Raw genomic sequence first — 21924 nt, forward strand, 5'->3', positions numbered from 1 at the left:
ACAAAAGTATTGCTTCGTGCTTCTCCAGGAATGGCGACATGGGAAGGCACCACTTGTTGTTCCCTGTGGTGCTGCAGGTGACTAGAATGCAACAGGATCACATAGCGGAGTTAAACTCTGCAAAATGCTACAGTCCGAGGAAATGCCTAACAAGAAAATACCAAAATGCAGGCTTTTGAATCGTCTGCAATGTGTTCAAAAGCTTGTTAGCAGTCTTAAATACCTTAATCGTGCTGGTGACAGAAAAATTATAACTTGCTTTACTTTGGTGGAACTTCAACTTTTATTCTGAGAAGATGTGCAGTAAGAGCTTATTTCAAACACAGAGAGTTTCTCTTCATATCCAAAAAGAGCGTTCTGCCAAAATCACCTCTAGTTAAAGACTGTAAATGAGAGGTGTGGAATAGGTTACAAAACTCAGGTTTCCATCTCCTCCTTTGGAAGGACTCCTGCATACCCATTCAGATAACTTTTAATAGCAGAGCCTAGCATGCAATGGTAAAGGCAACACACACCCACAGTGGGTATTTTGTGTAGAAGGCAAAGCTTTTATTAAATGAACCAGATGTCACAAGTTAACATTTGCAGCTGTCTGAGAGAGGAGGAATCTTACGGCAGCTAGAGGAGCAGTAGGGGAATATGCACTGGCAACCTGCCCTGGATCCTTTGGAAAGCCAGGCAACTCCGTAATGGTAATTAATTTCAACTTGTCCTAATCATGAAAATAAGTCGCACAGAATGTGCCTACTGCTCCATGTCCTGGAGCGTTCTCACAGTCGTTACACCAAAGGCGAGCCTACATCAGACAGGATTGCCATCAAAGTCTCAATCTGGTCCATACCAAACAGCAAAACTCTCACTACTGTATCATTCGGTCAGGAAAAAAGAATACATCATTTAAGAACTATGCCAGACAAGTTGACTACCGAGAGTGCGTGTCACTTAAGAGCCTTTGTCACCCGATTTCTTCTTGCTTGTCTTCTCTATCATCGTCTCCACGATCATTGCTGTCTCTTCATACGTCTGAATTCTGTCATCAGAAAACTTCTCGATGGACTCCACCACCTCCACCTTCTCATAGCTCATGGAGCCAGGCAAGCCCGCTTCCCTGAAGAGAAGGTCTTGCTTATCTTCGCGGTCATACTCCGTCTCTCGAAGGACTCCTGGCTCTGTCGGGCTTATGGGACCGGGGGAAGGAGTTGTCTCAGGCTCAGAGATGTCTGGATACTTTGTGATTTGCTCAATTTTTTCTCTTCTTTTGTCCCATTCAAACATGTCTTCTTTCTCTTCCTCTTCCAGTTTATCTTGGGGTTCAAACTCTTCCCTCCTTTCACAGACATCCCTCTTTTCTGATGGCTCAGTAGGTTCGGGCAGCTCTGGTATGGGCTCCACGTCACCGCTGATTGTCACCTTCCCATTGCTGGTAGAAACTGTGATCCCTCCCCCAGCCGGGACGGAGGAGGACAAGAAGCAAGGTTCTTCATAGCCTCCCTCCCCTGTTACCAGCACATAACGCCCTTTAGGATGGGAATCAGTTTTAGCTTCTGGTCGCTTGTGAACTCTTATTTTCTCCCTCACAATGTTACACAATTTATCAAAGGCTTTACTTATCTGGGCTCCATCAGGTACATCCTCTGGGACTGCTTCGTTTTCAACAAGTTTTAATCCCTCCTGCCCAGGTTCACACGTGACTGAGCCTTCGTGCCTGAACTCCATCTGATCTTGGTCAAAAACTTCCAGAGTTCTTTCATACATTTTTTCAGGTGAGACCCCATCGGTTATGTCTTTAGACATGATCTCCTTTTTCCTGAAAATTTTCTTTGTCAGCGCTTTTTGTCTGGGTTTTACACTGGCAATCTCTTGCATAGCCTGGGTGATATCTAGGGGAGATGAAAACAAAGCAAACAACAAACAGTGCTGAGCATGGCTGCTGCAAACACTAAAGCCATCCCTCACCCTCGCTGCCGTAGGTGGAGACTGAATGCAGCAAAATGTGAACACATCTTCCCCTAGCGCATTGGACAGCTGATTCTCTTCCTGCCCCCCCTCGGCCAAGCAGCAATTTCGCTTCTATGACAGCCCCTTCCACACACAGCGCGAGGAAGTGGCGACTTTGCAGCACGAAAGGCAGCGGCACAGCGTGCTCCCCTGTCGCCAGGCCTTTATCAGGGTTCAGCAGCAGTATTTGGAGCCTGCTGCTGCAGCTGGGCTCAGCACCGTCCTCCCAGGCATCGTGGCAGCTCCCTGAGCTGGACAGCAAACCTCGTCTCCTGAGAAAGAGACGGAAGCCACGTGCCCAAAGTCAGAGCCACAGCCCAGCAGTGGGAGTCAGTGGGAAAAGCCTGCGTGGCCTTGTACAGCTCCACAAGCTGTGAGGGTTTGGGGGAGTGTGGGGGGGGGGGAACCCCAAAATCTTAATTAAAACCTTCCCACTGCATGCAGAGTGGCTGGGTGAGCGGTCCAGGCCTGAAGGGAAAGGTGAGCACTGGCACCAGCTCCTCCTGTGTTCCCAAAGGCAGGCTCTGAGGGCGTCCCCTGCAGGGCCTCTGACAGTGGGGGGACGCCTTGGTTTTGGGTCCCAGTGGGAGTCAGAGCAAGCCAGGCACCCCCTGCCCGTTTGGGGTGGGGGCAGAGGCAGGGAGGTGGATCAGGAGGAAGCAGCGAGCAGCAGTGGGTGCGGAGCTGGGCAGCCACCCAGCCAGCAGAGCAATATTGCCGCCTCTCTGACCTCTGATGCTCAGCTCCAGGCCCACGGGGAGGGCAAACCTCTACCCACGGCCATCATTTCTGACTTCCTGCGCCTGTCACTAACCGTGGGCCCTGTGGTAGCTCAGAAGCAGCAGGAGCACACGGAGGCTACTGATTTCCGTGGCTAGAGCAGAGGAGGCAGAGAGGTTGGTACTAGGAATTACAGGAACACGGGGACAGACAGATATTAAGATGCCTTCCCAAGGCATCTGTGCTTGGCAAGTGTCACAGGTACAGGCACGTAAAGTGCCCTGTGAGCCTTGCCGGCAACATGCAGGGGTGTGGTTCAAGACAGGTCAAATCCTCAGTGGGTATAAAACAACCCTTGGCAGGACAGCAGTCATCTACAGCTGCTGAGGATTTGGCCTCATGCCTTACGGGCCCATTCCATTTAAAACTGCTAAATTTCACAGGACAGTTAGACAAAACCTGCACTCCAAAAAAAAAATCCAGCCCTAATTCAACAAAACAGTGTATCTTCTATCTCAGGGTGGTTTGTTGCCAGTAAAAACCCAGCGGCCTTGGATTTAAGCTATAGTGAGCGATGCTGTGTGCTGTAACGAACTACAAACTCCCCTTGCTATGAACAAACTCCCCTTTTTGTTAAACCATGGCCTCTGTTTAGTCCTGGCCATTCCCACGTCACTGGGAAATGGAACAAGCATCCTGACTCTAACAGGCAATCCTACAGCACAGAGGAAGCACCCCATACAGAAGAGACTGGGTCATGGCACATAAACAGGATGAAAAAAGTGTCCTCTGCCTGCCTGCCGCACTAACCCTGTCCTGATGGTGCCTGCACGTGAGTGAAGTGTGGGACAACAACTTGCAGCAAGCCAGCAAAATACACCCCGGCTCCTTGCACAGTTTCAGGTGCCTTTGACTTTGCTCTATTGATTGGCGTAAGTAGGAAACTGCAAAAATAAGCAAAGAAACTCATTTGCTTGTGGCTTTGGCCTTTGACAGCTTGTCCCAAAGGCAGCTGAGCTAAGCTGAAACTGCTGCATTTACTGAGCAAGCCTTGAGTCAGGCTGTCGCGGCTGGTGTTCATATGGAAGACAAATGGAAAAACAGCTTAAATTACAGTGATGCTGCTCTTGACAGACACAGGAAGACGTGGCACAGGTTTACCTCTTCCCCTCGAAGCTTGAGGCTGGACAGGTCTATAGATCTGCGTGAAGAGTGTGACTGGAGTTCCTGCTATAGCAGAGTTTAACCTGCCGGAGAAGACGCGCATCAGTCAGACCTCTCCCCTCATTTCCATCAGGAGCAAGTGAAATCGTGCAAAATGAAACACGGAGGTTAAAGAAATGTATTTCTCTGGGTGAGGAGTTAAAGAGAGTAATGGGAGCCTGTTCATTGTCTGGGGCAATCAATACAGCCACAGCACCCTCACAGGAGTCAGGCTGGCTTCCACCAGCAGGAGTCGGGAGCACTGGTAATAAAAACCCACAGCGACAGGTTTGTACTTTTTCACAGCACTTAGAAAGGATGGGGAGATTTTGGATGGCAAACAGTCACTCCAGGCCTGCCAAGACCTGTACGTCAGCTGGAGCTGTGTCTCTGCCTCCCACTTGTGCCTCAGCAAGAACAGGGACCAAGGGGTGTACCCCCGAGGAAGCGGCCGTACATTGCGATTTGAGGGAGAAAGCAGACAGCACACGGCAACAGGCACCAGCTCGTTTTTCCTTTCATGACTTTTAAGAGTGTCTCCCTTTGTCATGGGGGGAAAGAAAGACTTACTAAGTCTCTAAGTCATGAAAAAATAAAGATTCAAGATACTGATAAAAGCTAGTCTCATGCTGAGCTCCTCTTCGACAGAGGAATCAGATGGCACCAGGTGAGTCAGACCCTGTGTGTTTTGAGCCTGTCAGTTTATGGAAAAAGTCTCGGCCTATAGAATTTACTTCAGTTCTTACATGCTTTTGCAACAGCTTCCAGGCCAGCACAATGAAAGGGATGCAAAGCCACACCTGAAGCTCTTTCAGTCAGTCACTTCAGCGAACCTCTACAATGAGGTGGCTCTGCTTGCCTTTCACCCCGGAGCTGGCTGAGTCTCTCAGAGAAATACACCATCTTTTGCCCTACCATGTAGCTTCCAACATACATTCATATCTGTTATTTAACTTCTAAAGCATGAGAGTAATTTTATTTCAAAGGAACAAAATGGCTCCAGTGGTATAATGTCGATTCTCCCATGGCCAGGCTTTTCAGAGGTACTTGTGCAGTAGGGATTTTTCTCTTTGAGGTATCTGAAATGGATGTGATTTTTCTGACAAACCCTTCCTGAACAACACAGCCTCTTTGGAAGCATCACAGGATGCATTCTCCAAATGATACCATCACCTTGTAAATGCTGGCCAGTAAAATGTGAGATTTGGTGGCATTTACAATATCACCTGCATATGCCTGACTTCAGAAGGGCAAGAGGAAAACTGAGCAGTCTTTCTTGGAAAATATTTGGTAGTATTAAGGGTTAAAAATTAAAAATGAGAGTCTGGCTTACACACAAACCAGTTACCATATCTGTGGCCTGTGCAAGTCTGCTCTGCCAGAACTTGAGAGAAGATTTTTGCCTGGAGGGAGGGCATACAAACCATGCAGACACTTAGATCTAGATCTCTGTGTCTAGCTTAGCGCTGCAGCTCCTCTCGCAGTCAGGAGAAAGAGCCAAATCTTGCCTTTCAGCGCTGAGAATTGCCCTAATGGGATACTCCTGATCAAAACACTGTCCAAAATGAGATGCTGGAAGTTAGATTAAAAATCTGTTGCCCACGTGTGAAATACTGAACTGGCTACGAGTTAGTGTCCTTCCCTGCATCTTCTGGATGACTCAGGGCAGTGGTTTGTGCACCCAGGGGTCCGGCCCTGCAGCACCAGCTTGTGCAAGTGGCACCAGCCACTGCTGTGAAAGCCCAGCTCCTTTCTTCTTGTGAGGCTGATGGGTGACATTAGAGGGAGCCAGTGCTCCTCGGTAGATTTAAGCGCAGCCGGCACTTTTCTTTAGCCTTTTCCTCCCTTGCCTGAAGAGTGGCTTATGCTGTGAGGAGTGCTTTGCTTTACAGGACATTTGCCCTTGAACGGACACTTTTTCAAATGAGATAGAAGAGATCACCAGACCCTTTGGCAGCGTACAAACCCAGCCTTACCGGCTGTCCTCGTTCTCGATGATGCGTTTGTAGCGTTCCAGCTCGTTCTCCAGGGACTGCTGGTAGATCACCAGCTGGCGGCAGTCGGTCGTGTACTTCTCCAAGGTCCTCTCGGCTTCTTCTATCCCCTTCCTGAGGTTTTCGATCTGCTCATTGTAAAGCTGAATTTCGTCGTCGTAACTCTCCTGCGTGTTTTTAATCGCTTGCTCCAGCATGGTTGTCTGGTAAACAAAGTTAGTGAGTGAGTAAAAGAATCAGCTCTAAATTATTTGGCATCCCCATGTAACAGGTATTTTGTCTAACAGGATAAGCTGTTAATAAACACCTTTATTGAGCTGTGTGATGCTGCACTGCTGACTTACAGTGTCACTGCGTTTGTTTAGTTATTCAAAACCAATACGTCCCCATCCCCTCGTCTATCCCTAGTTTCCTGCTACACAGTAAGAATTACAAGATCAGTCTGAAGCAGGGAAATAGCTGTGTGATGTCTCCTTCCCCGTGTGCATGGGGCTGGCTGACATCTCATGGCACGAACTGCAGCCCACTGGCAGAGTCTTGCGAGAAAAAGGAGCCATCTCTCATCGAAGGATCATTACTTTAAAATAAATAAATAAATACATAAATAAAGAAGAAAGAAAGCTACCCTTTTTAATTTAATTCCTGGGCTTTTGACTAAAAACAAAACAAAGCAAAACAAAGCAAAACAAAAAAACGCTTTGTGCAGTAAGGCCTAAGTAGCAGTCATTGGAGTCATTATCCAGGAGGTGGCGTGAGTTCCTTGCAAAAGCAAGGGACAGGATTTACAGGTGGACTATTTTACAGAGTAATCCTGCTCTTGCTTTCATCTGCTGTTTTTTGGCTATTTATCATAGTTTCTTTATCACTTAGGACTTTCTTCTTCCTTTTTCAAACACTTTTTTAAAGAGATGCATTCACAAAAAGCTAATGGGACAATAAGTGGCTAATGGATTCTTTAATAATTGATTAATAATTGATCATTCATCTATGTTACAGGCAAGATTTTCAAAAACCTTTTAAGAGCCTGAATTTAGGAGGTAAGTCCCTTGGTATTAATTTGCTTAGACTGTGGTGTCAGAGCGCACCAACAGGTGTACAGACCCCTTCTGCATTCAGTGGGCACAAGCTGGAATCCACAACCTGGGTGCCACGTGTTTGTCGTGTTCAGAAACAGGAGAGCAAAGGCCCTCAGAGACAACTCAGCCTTTGCTGTTACAAGTAACCATGTCATCGCCTTCCAATCATATATTTCACTCTTTTAATCTCAAAGTGTGAGAAGGGATCAATTAATAAATTATTTCTAAATGGGACACGAAGATTTCATTTTGAAAGCAGCACGATTAATTCCCCAAAGAGCACATCTCTTCATCTGCCAGCAGAAGGGTGATTTTCTCCTCCTGCCTCTATATTGATTTGTGATCTCACTTGTCACTAAATTGATTCCTGCCCTCACTGGAGTGCATTTGTCCTTTCCAACAAAGCATCAGACATGAGTAAGAGACTGAGGAAAAGACTGTCCCCATGTACCCTAGTGAGAAAAGTTACGCCCAGAAAGTTGGAGCTGCGGCTCCAACCATCCAGAGGAGTCCAAAATCCCACCACAGGGTATTTTATGCCATTATATCACCCCTTCCCACACATACAGAGGACTAACAGCCTAAGGCACAAAAGAAGCTGCACTTGGAAGGTGTAAGTAAGGTGGTCATTCTCCCACCCTATCTGCTAAGAAAACATTCAGCTGAATTGAGGTAGATCTGACATTTGCAGTCCTACAAGGCTGGTTTCTATCCAGTGCAGCCTTCAGCTGCTACACCTTCTCCTGCCTCCTTTGTCCTCACCTCCTGCATCTTGGCACTGCTCACTCTGACACTGGCTGGAGGAGGAAGGCTCATTTACGGCAGGCTTGTCAGGGAGATGGGCAGGAGCAATAAGAAAAATGAATAAGCAATAAGAAATGGGCAGCTGTTTTCTACAAATCAGGAATTGGCAGAAAGCAGATGTTTTTGCTGTTGGTAGTTTCTAAGCACAGGACAGGTGCTAATTTAGTGCTCGTTAGTGACAGGGATGAATGCAGGGTGCCAAACATAGCTGGACACCTGTGTCAAAGGACATTCAGTTTTGATTACCAAGTCTACCCAGCTGTTCTCACAGCAAGCTCAGCATTTAATGTGGCACTGATGGGAAGCACTGGGCAGAGCCCCAAAGATCCCCCATAATTTTTCATGGGGTCAAATTCCAGCCTGACCTCAGTGAGAAAGTGAGACCAGCCTTGCATCCACAGCCTCCTGCTGACTCCATCCCACGGAAATCTAGTTGTGATGTGGAAACCTTCTCCCACCAGCTGCTCCACTAAAGCTGAGACGGCTTCATCTCAGCTGGGTGTTCCAGAACACTCATCTCAGTGGGTGTTCCAGAACACCCACTGCACAGCCCTGTCTGGCCATCTAAACCCAACAATTTGGGCCACCAAGAGAACGAGAATGAAACATCTGCAGGAAAAGATGGAAAACTAAAAGGAAAGCACACCTCCAGGTCTCCAACTCCTCTGTGTTCCCAAAACCCTGTTGAAGGCTGCTCAGTTTTTACCATGGGGCCACAGGAACAGCAGAGTTTAAAGAATCATGGTTGTGTTTATGGCTAGCTATGGCAGTACCTCTGTCTGCAGCTTGTATTTTTGTGCCTGTAGCTGGCAGAGGATGCTCTTGTATTCCTCCAGCTGGCTCTGTAGAACAGGGATCCTCCTCTCTGCTATCAGTTTTTCCTGGTTGGAAGAAAACAATGTGTACAGGAATGTATGTTTCACTCTATTAAAAACAGTCAAAAGAAATTGCTACTGAAAATAAACCATAAAGGCAAATAGAAATGGCAAAAGATATATAGAAAGCTCATCAGTGAACCTCGAGAAAAGCCTTGTGGCATGACTTTACAAATAAAAGACATCATATGGCAGTGCTGTAGAAGTACAGCTTATGTTGAAATTAGTCCCTATGGATGTAGCTGTTCATATCCTCCTCCAGCTAATAAATGCTCTTGGCATAGCCACTCACATTGGTGGGAATCCCCGAGTTTTCATCCTGTCCATAGCAATTTATTTTATTTACAAATTTTTACCATGTCTTGCCCTTTCCGGACAAGATTTGCTGTCTGCAAATACTCATGCATCCTGCCAGCTCCTCCTCAGACGGGAGGCACAGCTACTCGACCACCTGTGACCTAGCCATTTCTGGGGTTAATACCCATGCTGGCATGCACCCGACCAACACAATGCCCCTTCTCCTTCCCACTTCAGTTTTCCAAAGCTACAGTTAGGTTTTCTCTCCTATTCAGAATCCAGTAGTTAATCACAGCTGTTGCAGTTTTCAGCTAAGTAGTTAGAGGATCAGTAAGGCTTTAAGAATAAATGTGGACTCTTTTTTACTTAGTACCGGCTGTGCAGTAAGCATTTACTGCCAGCAATGCTTACCTCAGATACACCAGTGGTTATGGGGGACACACGAGGGGTTGTCTGGATGATCTGCTGTAAAATATTGACGTAGGTCTGGATTTCCATAAGGTTCTGTGGTGAAGTAAAAAACATTTTCATCAGCAACTGTCATAGCAAGGTGCTTCCTGCACTGTTCTACATTTCTGGGGCTTATTCCTAGATATTTAGTTCTTTCAACACAGAGGAGTTCAGGTCATGTTAAGAGTTATTTTTTTCCACAAGGTTTTAGACCTGATTTCAACTGCAGGTGCTATGAGTTTCAGCACATTTGGGATACATTACAGGCATTTCTCTAAGTGACAATATACTTCACAGCCTTACTTAAGACTATGTAATTTCCAATTTTACAGGAAACTTGCAAAATAAGGACCAAAGAAGTGGTCCAAAAAAGTGAGCCTCTTCTTTTAAAAGTGGCAGAGATGGGACCCTGGTCTGGTACGAAGCCCTTCAGCTCTCCCAAGAAGGAGAAGGGAGCTGCGTGTATTAAAGCTGGCAGCAGCTTAATCCTGTGCCCACAGGCTTATGGTGACAGATTAGTTGGAATGCTGACCCAAAAGATAAAGAAACCCTCTCTTATGAAAGCAAGAGCTTCTTAGCATGAACTGTAGAATAGCCTGACCAGCCCCTTGTGTTGAATCATGATAAAAGGTCAACAAATTCAAAACATGCCCTTCATGGAGAAGGGCAAAGCTTCACGTGTGTTTCCCAAAGAAAGACCTGAAAGAGATGGTAAACCCAGCCAGTTACCTTTTTGTATCTGTCCTTTGTGGCATTGATGTCATCCTGCAGGAACTGGGACTCGATCTGCAGCTCCAGGTTGCACAGCAGCGCTTCGTCCGCCTCCTGCAAGGCAGAGACACGTCTCAGTACCCCCGGCTGCAGTGCCGCGTACCCGCAGCGGGAATCGTCCCACGATTGCAGCAACCTGCGCGGGGATGGGAAGCCTACTGGGACAACAGAAGGGCTGTGAAACCAACAAACAGGCACTTTATACACCATGCTCTCCCACTGCACACCCTGCTTTTCTGCACAAATAAAGTGTACAATGCAGTTTAGCACTGGCAGCGTTAAAATATGTTTACCATATGCTTTATGAATGCTGGGAGCCAAGCGATAGACACCATGAAATACCAGTGTTCGATGCTAAATCTTGCAATGGGGCATGAGTTTTAAATGGATGGCATCAGCAGAGTAAGGCATTGATTTCTCTAGTGTTTATGGTAAGACCTAAAGTATCTTGATACCTTTTTACTATTCCCAGAAAAAATCTGCTATGAAATAAACAGACTGGTCCAGACTATTTTCACTTCTCCTTTTGGTGTGTTCTCACAAATCACAAATGGTTTGGACCCGTTTCTGGAACTAAAAATGACAGATGAGTAAGACCCGAAAAAGTCACTTTGCTGCAGAAGTTTCTATTATATTCATATGCATATATATATGTGTGTAATTATATATATATGTATATAAAGACTCAAACTTGACCTCGGTGCTATAGACTAGAACAGAACAAGAAATCTGAATTTCACAATCTGCATTACTCACGGTAGCTCGGAAGTTGCTACAATTGTTATTTCTAAGAAAATTTCAATGTACTTCACAGAAGACCTAACTGGAAACAACTGTGTAGTTCGTCCAACTGAAAACTGGTGGATACAAATTCTGACCATGGTGCTTTATAGCTGGACAGCCCTTACTGAGCTCTAAGACATTGTACCAGAATAGGAAGGTTGGTGGTCCCTCCCCAGACCCCATTTTTTTTAAGAAAGAAAAAATTTAGGGAGAATTCAGTGAGTGTCACCCCAGATGTTGCTTTTTTAAGAGCAAGACATTAAATAAATAAATAAATAAATAAATAAATAAATAAATAAATAAATGAGTCCCTCTAAAATTATGTACGTGTCATTACCAGCTGCAATTATGCCTCAGCAAGCGCAAAAATCTATGGGCACGGCATGTGACTGGTAGAAGGGGATAGGGGATTTTTCTTTTTTTACATGCACAGCATGCTCTATTCCAAAAATGTGTGGATGTTAGCTGTTTCATTATGCTGCCGAGCCTCCCAGCCAGGCTTGCTGACGCGCTCAGAGGCCACCCATGGACCCGCTCTGCTCTAGAGCCATCTCCCTGCTTTGTGAGACAGCAGCTAATCCAGACTGGCACATTTGGAGCCAGTCATCACGAACGCACACTGCTTTTCTGCACTCCTCTGCTGTCCTATTGAGAAGATCAGTACAACAATGGGGATGTTAGGAGGCTTGTGGGGAGCCAAAAAAGCCCCCAGGCCCCTAGGTAAGCAAATATTTCTGCATGTAATAAGCAAAAGCAGCATTCAGCTTTCCAATGTTCTTTCAAAGGGGAAAATACCTTTTTTTTTCTTTTTTTTTCTTTTTTTTCTCCTTGCTTTCAAATAGACTGGTCTCACTGGTGATGCTTTATAACACAACAGTACAGTGTATCAGCAGAACAGAAAGCTCCACATGAGCATACTCTGGAGAAAGGGGCCAAAAGCCAGCAAAACAGGGGAAGGAAATAAAGAGGAACCTTTCATTGCAATTGTTCTTCCATTCCTAGTTTTAACATAGCATCTCTTCTACATTTGCTTTAAACAAATTTAGATAGCTGTTCTGGCTTTCCCTGGGAGGCAGTTTGGATGCTACATGCTATCTCCGAAACGGTCTTTCTTCCACTTTCCCTCCTGGTTCTCTCCCACGGAGAACCACAGACACAAACTGGAAGGAAACTGAAATTGTTTCAGCAGAGGAGGTTCTTCCTGTGATGCTGCTTGTCATGAAGGCTTGCCACAGGCTTGAAGGTCACTGGTAAGTAAGGCATTACTTAAAGAAGCCCAGAGGGATGCCTGGAAAGGAAACAAGTTTAACATCTGCACCTCCAATTTGTCTTAAGTCAGCCCTTTTGTTACAACGTCTTAATAAAATGGGTCTTTGGTGATGCAAGAAGACTGCTGCACTGCTGTACTGATCCCAGCAGCAACTCTCTCAAACAAAACTCTCATCTTCGGCAGAATTAGCCTTACGCAAACCTTGAACCAAAATTTAGCAAACCCCGTGGGTGTAATTATAACTAAAAGACTGTGTTTATTTAGGGAAATCAGCTCCTACTCTTTAGGATTCAATAGGGCAACAGGAAAGAAGGGAGTCCACTTAGTGACCCGGCTGGATTAAACTAAAGGTCCCTGAAGGCTTAAAAAAGCAGTTAGACACCAGCAAAAAGTTCAGTGGTGCCTAAGCAGCCAAAAAGTAGGGGGAAGGTTTATGAGATAGAAGGAAAATTTCAGAATGGTCTAAAAAAGTGAGGCATATTCCCAAATCATCTTGCAGAACTAAGGCAATTCTTCAAAAGAAGAAGGTCATACGGACTTCTAAACAGCTTGCTGTAGTAAATTAAACCACAGAAAGAAAAAAAAAAAGATGAAGACCTTTCCTTTTCCATTTTTCCCGGTTTACCTTATTGAGGCGTTCAAGGGTTTCTTTTAGCTTCTGTTGATATTCACGTTCATTTCTGTACCTGCAAATAGAACAAAGGCAATGAAGTTCAGTGGCACATCCTTCTGCAAACTGCATTTTTATTTGCACTATCATGCACAATATATGCTTTACACTAAAGCAAAATATGAACCTTGAATGGGGCCAGAAGATTTATTTATGCATTAGTATTACTTTTTTCTTTTTTCTTTTTTTTTTTCTTTTTCTTTTCTTTTTTTTTTTTTCTTTTATTTTCTTTTCTTTTCTTCCTTCAAACTCCTTTCTTTTTATCTCCTGAAGCCATGAACAGCCAATGTCATTCCCACCTCTTTCAGCATGACTCAGAAAGCCAACAGGAAGGGCTCACTCACGGGATCTGACCAGGAACACGATGGAAGAACTTGGCAGAGCAAAGGAAAGAGTTTGACTGTGCTCTGGATTCCCAACTTCCCCTTCTTTTGAATCTCATGATGTTACCTGGGCTGGTCACTGGACTGTTTTCAGTTCTTATTGAGAACAGCCTAAGAAGCAAATAAAACCCACAAGGTTTCATTTCATCATCATTCCCACAAATTGCTGGGCCTCCTCTGCCGAGTGCCGTTTTCTAACAAAACTAAACATCTTTTTTGCCAAATTGTGGTAACACAGGCCTCACTTCCAAGGACACAACTAAACATTCAGCTTCAAAAGCAAGACTACCTTTGTATCTGTTGTTTGGTAAGTATCTCACCTCCAACCAATCTTCTACTTTATACATTGTGTGCACTCGACAAAGAAAACTTCATTAACTTAGACACTTTCTGGCAACTGGGAAAGAATAAAGCACATTGTGGCAGCTTGTGAAAATCAAATGTATCGCTGTGCTGTAATGCTGGGTTTACACTCCTAGTAATAGAGAAAAAAAGCACAATAGTGCCAGGGTCTAAGTCCTAACGCCTTTCAGGCCTGCTCCAATCTGGCTGATTGCTGGGTCCTCACTCAGAAAGTCTTCCAATGACGGGAATACTCAGCTCTGTTTTCCTTCATTCTCCACCAACCCAAATACCTGCTCTGCCACACAGCCATCAGTGCACCTGGCAGCCTTCAGCCGCTCATACAGTTAGCAATGTGTGATTTCTCTTGGAACAAGGACTGCTTTTAAGTGATTTTCAATGCACGCCATAAGCTCAACGCAAAAGGGCTAAGGGCCTCTTAGAAGTGCTTCAGAGCCCTCATGATGAAATGTGCGTGCCCCTGTGATGCTGAAATGTATGTAAGTGCAGTGGCTAACAAACTGCAGCACTGTGCTGCTTCAAACCTGATGTCCTCGTTTGAGTAATTCGCTGGAGATGTTTAAAAGAGGTTATATGTTTCTTAGATGGTTGCTGGCCAGCCTTTCCTGGTCCTTCAGAGCCATGAGATTTGTTTGCTTTTTTGAAAAGAAAAAAAAAAAAAAAAAAAAAAAAAAAGAAGAAAAAAAAAGTCTTTCTCACCCAGTCAGGTAGTTTTAGGGATGCAATAAACCTGCTTGGACTGTGTTAAGAAAAAGCATTATTCATTGCTCTTTTAGCATCGGGAAAAAGAAATGGAGTGGATGGAGCTGTCAGGTTCAAACAGAGCTGTGAAGGTTCCCATTACCTCACCTTTCTGAGGTTAACAGCTCTCTGCTGGGGCACTTACAGATTTACAGACGTTTGCTAAGCCCCTTGTACGGTTACAGGTGCTGGCCTTGTGAAACCACTGGGTATGCAGGAGGGGAGCCTGATGCCAGCCTTGGGTCTTCACCTGCGAAGCACAGCTCCAGCAATGCTGTAAATAACTTCTCCCAGCTTCAGCTGAAAAACAGGCTGTGTCTGCTCTTGAAAGATGGGGCAGGGCAAGGCCCTTTTTATTTAGACCTTGTCCCTGTTGCAGTGCAAGGGGTGGCTTCCCTTCAAAGAGAAAACATTCACAAGACATCCACCTAGTGAGCTTCAGTGGCCGGATACTCAATTTGGTGTCAAGCCTGTGCCTTCAACATAAATAGGGAACAAATGCTGCCTCTCTGCTGAACTCTACTGAACTCTTCCAGTAATATAGGAGGAAGCTTCTTGGCTTGCCACAAGCCAAGACAAAACTTTCCTGCTGAAAAGTTTTCTACTGAAAAGTTTCTGAGGCACTTCATCAGACTTTTCTTAACAGAAACGGCAGAAATTAAGGGGGCAAAGAGAGCACAAACTGCACCTGCTGGTCCTACGAGGATGACAGACAGGCTAATAATGCTTGCATTTTATACCTTGCAAGCTAGGATGAGCCCTGTGCAGGCTCTGCTCTGCCGATTTGTGAATACGTTGCTACGTGCATTATCTAGAAGCTGCTGTCAAGTGGCTCACAGCCATGGTGCAAGATTTTGGCACTCTGAGGAGGGGATGGAGGGAGACAGGACCTCCTCAGCTGCAGGTGCAGCAGATAAGAACCCTCTGTATCACCAGAGAAGTGGTGGCAGTGCAGAGAACCCTTGCTGACAGGGCTTGAAGATGGCTTTGCCCATGCTCTCCAGCTATGGAGTCCTCACATCTCTGCACATCCCAGCTGTCGAGTTTTGTTACCTCTCATCGGTGTTGGGTCTCCATGGCGGCCCCAGAGAGTGTCAGCTTGTCTGAACATCACTGTGCTGCGCTGATGGGAGAGCCAAGTGCCAATTTCTGTGCCTAGCGACTTTCAGGGAATTGTATTACAGGCAAAACCAGTAATATTAGCACTGAATGCATTCTAAATGAAATGATCGATTAGCAAGACTTTTAATTTCTGAAGTTAATGAATCCTGTTCAGTCAAGGGTGCTAAAACCCGGGTTTCAGTATCCTTCCGTATCTCATGGAGAGAGAAATACAGTCCTTTCCCACAGACAGATGTAATGCTGCTGTAATAATGATGCTCAATAAAATTAGCATAATTAGCCCCTTTATGAGCTGCATCCAAACAATTCTTTGCAATGCTTTTTTGCAACTTCAAGAGAAAGAATTATCCACTGGCACAGCCTGAATTATTCATGTTAATGTGAAAAGCTATGAATGTGGCTACAGAAGATTTAAAAATAAATTTAAACATAAGATCTACTTTTCACTGGTTCATGCACATTTAATTTCACAGACGCAGTGGTCCCAGCACCTACTGTGTTTAAATGTAGCTTTAAAAGGTCCGGTTATAGCTATAAATCTACTTTCCAAACTGTGAATGTGAGTAAATGAATGGGCTGCACAAGCAAAATTTTTTGCGTTAGTGGAAAGCCCAGACGTTTGTCAATAACTGGTACACAACGCGCCACTCTAAGAGACTTCATTAATCCCAACATGCCAAAGTAGGTGTTTTATGTCCCTAAATGAATCAAGAATCTCCTAAATTGCAAGTACAGCGAGAGCACCGTGCTGTCAGCTGGAAGTGGGTGGGAGAGGTCTGCAGCACGGGAATAATTCTGGCTTTAGGAGCATGTCAGAGCCCTAACATCACAGTTATTGCTCCCATATACTGTTTAGAGAGCCTATTTGTGAGTTGAAGTAGCTGAAAGCATAGCCATTGGTATGGCTTTGAGCAGACTGCCCAGGTAGACACAGGGACCCACCAAAAGGTATTTTCTACACAGTTTGCACATATTTTTAACTACCATGCAGCCAGCACTGACTTTAGTCAAAATCTCACCAATGCTGTGTAATGAGAACAAATGAACAAGTATCACAGCAGACAGGTAAATTATAGCACAGGCTCATAGCTCAATTGCCTGCTCACGATTACTGGAATACAAAACTGCCTCATCAGGTGCTTATTAGCCTCTAACACTGAGTCATGAACTCCCGACCATTTCCAGTGTAAAGTCTCAACACCCCTGCACAGGCTGTCCCGTGCTGTCAGATGACAAGCAGAGACAGGAGTTTGGCATTTCCCTCTCTGTGTTGTAGCTCCCAGCTCCCACATGCCGTTTGTGTGGCAGGTCACTGAGCTGGGCTGCAGATAACATGTAATTATTTTTTTTTAGCTGTCTCATTTTCCTGATGAACTTCTCAGGTGCCCCATGAATAGCTCTAGCAGCACATCTAGCAGAGCAAGAGGTGTGTGCTGGGCAGCATGCAGGGCTTCAGAGGGCAGGTGAGGGTGTGTTAGGACTATACGGCTCCTGAGAGCGACGTATCACCAAATCATGGCTCACAACACAGATGGTCACCACATCAGTTGTCTCGCATCTGCTTTCTGGCTCATTTCAATTGTGCAAAATGGTTGCAAAAACAAAAGGGAAGTACAAACCGTCTGACACTTACCATTCCAGAGGAAATCCATAGAGGATCAGACTGAAAATTGATGTGATTTGGCCAAGGCCTGACAAAAAGTCTGTGACAGAGACAAGGGATGGTATCTCCAGTGACTCGTGTATGTATATCTGCAGCAGCAACACAGTGCTGCTCTCGCTGATTCACCCTCTCCCTTATTAAAACTGTTTCTGGTGAGTGCAGTGAGCACTGCCTGGGAGCTGCAGTACTTCTGCCAAGGCTGTGTTTCTTGAAAACATTTAATTTTGCTCCTTCCCAACACTGTCAGTGAGAAGGGTTTCTAAACTAAAGCGCGTTATATAGAGTTCACCCCTCACTCTTTGGTGGGGAAGATGAAAAGTTCCACTTCAGCCTCTATGCTGCTGCCAATTTTTCCCTTCTCTCCTGTGAGCAGTCCTTATATCAGCAGCACTCACCAAGTCTTGTTGTATAGTTAATTAAGCAACATAGCCAAAACTGCCTGTTGCTGGAGAGAAGGGACCACTCATGTCTGGAGGCACCTGGATGCCTCAGGCCCTTAATGTTCCTGCCCTTTGATTTATTGTGCCAATGACGTTAAAGAGAGATGGTTAGGGAAAAACTGTTCTTACAGGTATTGCTGCAGTAGTACAAGACAGAACTATTGGGATGCAAGGAAAAAGCAGAGGGCAATTAGGCAAATCCCTTTCACATACCAGAAAAAAATCTTTACTTTCTTTTCATCCACATCTGTAGTGGCTAGCACAGACTGGCCCAGGTGACTTATGACACCTGTAAATAAGTTTCTTGGAGATGTCCTACGTGTTTCAGATGTCTGGGGTCTCCTAATTCTGTGCTGCTCAGACACAAGGCTCACTTTGAGCCATGTTTGCTTTCTAATTGGGCCATTCCCTCTTTGCAGCTTGGAGCACAGCCTTCCACACAACAGCATCCAACAGGTACCACAGGGAAGACCTGCTGCCAGAGACAGGGAAAGCTGATTGGAAAGGCCAGGAAATGCTGAGCTGGAGCTCCCTAAGGCCTACATGCTGTCCCTGGCCACAAGTCTGAAACGCACAGAGAGACATCACCCATGCAAGAGAAGCAGCTAGTGACCAAACCTGTCCTCAGGACGTAACTACAGAAACCACACTGCCTATTTTCCTCCCTTCTCGAGCCTTACTTGTTGCGGTACTCATCGAGCATGCGCTGGGCATCCTTCTCCTCCCGCTCAAGCTTGGCTCGGTCGGACGCCAGCTCCCGCATTCGCTGGCGGTTGAACTCATTCTGCCCGGCGAAGGCCTCGTCCAAGCCCACCAGCTCGTCCATGCGCTGGAAGGTCTCCAGCTGCTTGCGCAGGATGGCGTTGCGCTGCTCCAGCACACGGGCCCGGTTGATGTAGCTGGCGAAGCGCTCGTTGAGCTCCTGCAGGTTCTCCAGGCCCTGGGCCTGAGCCAAGCTGTCGAATTCAGGGGAGCCCCGCAGCTCATCGTAGGCGTCCGAGCGCTCGTACTTCTCCTTGCGGACCTCGCGGAGGAAGCTGCTCCTGTACATGGCTTCGGGGGGGCTGCGTGGTGCCGGTGTCCCCTCTTTCGTGCTTGCCTGTCTCTCCAGTTTGGATCTGATTTACGTCTGGGGGACTGGGGAGGAAGAATTGACCATAATCACCCCCCCAGACGATTAGGACGTGTCTCCAGGGCGGTTTGTGGCACTAAGGGCATGGTCTGCAGCATTGAGCTAAATAAATGCCAGTGGCCCCGCCTTGGGGCTGCCCGTCCGGGTGTCAGCAGTTCAGAGGAGCAGCAGGTGGGGGGCGAGGGGCTTTGTTTTTGAGCATTGCAACTGCAGAGCCAGAATAAAAGAGAGCAATATCCAGCTTTTGCTTGGGGGATTATCCACAGACAACAAAACGAGCGCTCTGCAGTTTCAGAGGCTGAGCTCAAAGCTTGTTGTGGCCGCATTACAGTGGAGAGCTTTGTCCTTGCTGTTGTTCCCAGGCGGTGCAGAGAGGCCTTCTGCTGAGCCAGGATTTTGAGTGGATGGCACTGCCTGATTTTTGGTATCTGACAGTTTTTCAGTTGGTTAGGATGACATGATGGTATATAAAATTCAGTATGACTCCTGCTCCAAGCACATGATTTGGCCCTTGGTTCTCACCTCATAGCTCTTCATGTCAGCCCTTCCTGCATGTTACTTCTACGAGGCATGACAGGAGTCAAAGCAGGAGGTGCATGGAGGTACCCATGCTAAAAGAGCTGTGCTGGGATTCACATTTCTTTGGGAACAGCTAAATGTCATGTCCTCTTGTGACGTGGTGCACACCAAGTTGCCTCAGGGGGAACCACCACCTCTCCTTCCTTCTATCCCTTCACCCCTACTGTAGCTGAATCTCACATGCTGCCTGAGGCTTTAGTTTCTCTGAAAGTGATGGATGTATTGCCTCAAGCATTTCTTTTCAGTCTTTCCCCTTTCAAAATACTGTTTATTGGGCCTGTTCCTCCAGAAAAACACCTACACATACAGCCAAAAAGCCCAGCAGCAAGACAGTCCAACACTGAGATGTCTCATAATAATTCATTAAAATAATATATTATTTAAAAATAATATACTATATTAAAATAATAATTCAGTAAAAGTCGCTCTTTTATTTTTTAATGGACACATCTAATATGAATCGTATTGGAACCGTAATGGAGGGTGGCCTCACTGGCAGCAAGTGCAGAGGTGAAGAGAGAAGCTGGGTGCTCAGGTGATTCCAAAATTTGGCTTCCGTGTTATCAGATCTGCATTTAAGGGAACAAAATGTCCATTGGAAGTTTTTTGCTACAGGTTATTTGGAAGTGCAAGGGGGAAAGACCTAGTGATCTTTCAGAAAATCAAAGTAGGTTTTACACATGCATTGTTCAGCTCCACACACAGCCTCTCAACTACAGAAATGTCCAAGTGGGGAGATTTGTTTAGAAACATTTGGGATTTTATACAGCATGGAAAGCAGAGCCTTCCATGCAGCACAAAGGTCAGTATTTGCAGCTCTTTGGCTGGACAAGCGGGTCCAGCTAAACCATGTAGCAACTGCTGCCCTTTTTACAAAGTTAGTCTTCCAGAAGGGATCAGAAAGCCCAAGCTGCTAGACTATGGGCAGTGTATTTTAACTGGAAGAGTGTTTTGAGCTTTTGATATCCTTTCAGAAGAGTCATAACCTATGGGAGTACTATCCCAATCCTCCCTCTGAGGCTGGAGGCAACACTGACTCCATGCTGACCGTGCACCTTAACTCCTTAGGTAATAAACACGAAAATTTCAAGTTCTGCTGCAGCATGTATTTCTCTAAGGTGGGATGCCTGACACAGTAAAGTCTCACTTTGGGCTGTTGCCGTTGCTGGCTTGCTGTAGATATATCTTTACTGTGGCCACAGCAAGTTTATTTGACTCTGTGGTCTTGACTCTCTGTGACGGAGGCTCTGACATTTAGCTAGGCAACTTCAGGAGACATCCTGGCCTCCGGAGAGCTTCTGATCACTCAAATGCAGCAAATCAGTGTGACACAACCTGAAATAATAATAATAATAATAAACAGTTTGGCTTACACTGCAATTGTTATTCTCTTTCCTTCCAAGCACAGGATGTCAGAAACAACGCAGAAAAATCAATCTCCTCGTGCTATGCGCTGAATTATTTGACTTATCTAATGGAACGCCAAGGTAAATTTCTTACACAGGGATCCTGCACGCTGTTTCCCACTTAAGAGCAGCTCAGAGAATGAAAGATTAGCTATACACACATTAATGAAACCTCTGATAAATTGCCGCCTGAAAGCTTTTTAGATTTTTATCTGTGAGTGCATATAAAAATCACTTCTACATAAAACATGTAACCTTTTTTAGCTGATGCCTGTAACACAAATAAGAAAGAACAGCAAGAAACAAATTCTATCTTTCCTTCTTTGTCTCCAGAATACGTGTGTCTTATTCTTGTGAGGACACAATCTGAAGGCTGGCTCCTTGCAGTTTAAACACGCTGTATGGTACATCACCACCCCAGAACAAGTGTTTACCTACTGCTGCACAGCTCAATGAACCCCTGGTACAGTGGGTCTTTTGTTTCCTCTTCAATTGCTTGTATTGCCATAAACTCCCTCACACTCTAACTTGGCTATATCCCTTTGCACAACAGATTTTGCTGGTGCCATCAACCTGCTTGTATGCCTTACTGCTCAGCCAAGCCAACACAAGTTTCTCATGCTAAATCTAAACAATTTAAAAGAATCAAGCAAACAAACAAAACAATCTAAATTCGACCATGGGGCAGTTTATTCAGCACCTGGTCTGATGGCCGTAGACGGGTCCCTATCCTTTAGGGGAAAAAGGATCCTTGGCCAGGAGCTGGCGGGGCTCATTGATAGGGCTTTAAACTAGGTAAGAAGGGGGATGGGGGTGAAGCAAGGATTGTTGGAGCTGTGCCAGGGGGAACAATAGCAAGGCCGGGGAATAAGGTAATGGCCCAGCTGAAGTGCATCTACACCAATGCACGCAGCATGGGTAACAAACAGGAGGAGCTGGAAGCCATCGTGCAGCGGGCAGGCTACGACTTGGTTGCCATCACGGAAACGTGGTGGGACCAGTCTCATGACTGGAGTGCTGCGATGCCTGGCTATAGGCTCTTCAGAAGGGACAGACAGCACAGAAGGGGTGGCGGTGTGGCTCTCTATATTAGAGAGTCTTTCGATGTTGTAGAACTCGAGGCTAGGAATGACAAGATCGAGTCCCTTTGGGTTAGGATCGGCAGGGACAACAAGGCTAGTGTC

At 45.7% G+C, this 21924-nt stretch overlaps 1 protein-coding gene across 2 annotated transcripts; it reads right to left on the reverse strand.

Annotated features, from left to right (window-relative positions):
* Positions 1-300: 300 nt before the first annotated feature.
* BFSP1 (beaded filament structural protein 1) lies at positions 301-20552 on the reverse strand. Of its 2 annotated transcripts, XM_035320346.1 has the most exons (9): positions 20482-20552; positions 18304-18760; positions 12867-12927; positions 10147-10242; positions 9379-9471; positions 8569-8676; positions 5898-6118; positions 3880-3965; positions 301-1880 (listed from the first exon to the last, which is right to left on the reverse strand). In XM_035320346.1, the coding sequence occupies exons 2-9, from the start codon at positions 18672-18674 to the stop codon at positions 943-945; spliced, it is 1974 nt and encodes a 657-aa protein (XP_035176237.1). In that variant the 5' UTR covers positions 18675-18760; positions 20482-20552; the 3' UTR covers positions 301-942. The 2 variants fall into 2 exon arrangements, with proteins under 2 accessions (XP_035176237.1, XP_035176236.1); XM_035320345.1 differs by lacking the exon at positions 20482-20552 and having other exon boundaries at positions 18304-19425.
* Positions 20553-21924: the final 1372 nt, after the last annotated feature.

This window comes from Oxyura jamaicensis, chromosome 3 (assembly GCF_011077185.1).
Source record: "Oxyura jamaicensis isolate SHBP4307 breed ruddy duck chromosome 3, BPBGC_Ojam_1.0, whole genome shotgun sequence".
Taxonomy (NCBI): domain Eukaryota; kingdom Metazoa; phylum Chordata; class Aves; order Anseriformes; family Anatidae; genus Oxyura; species Oxyura jamaicensis.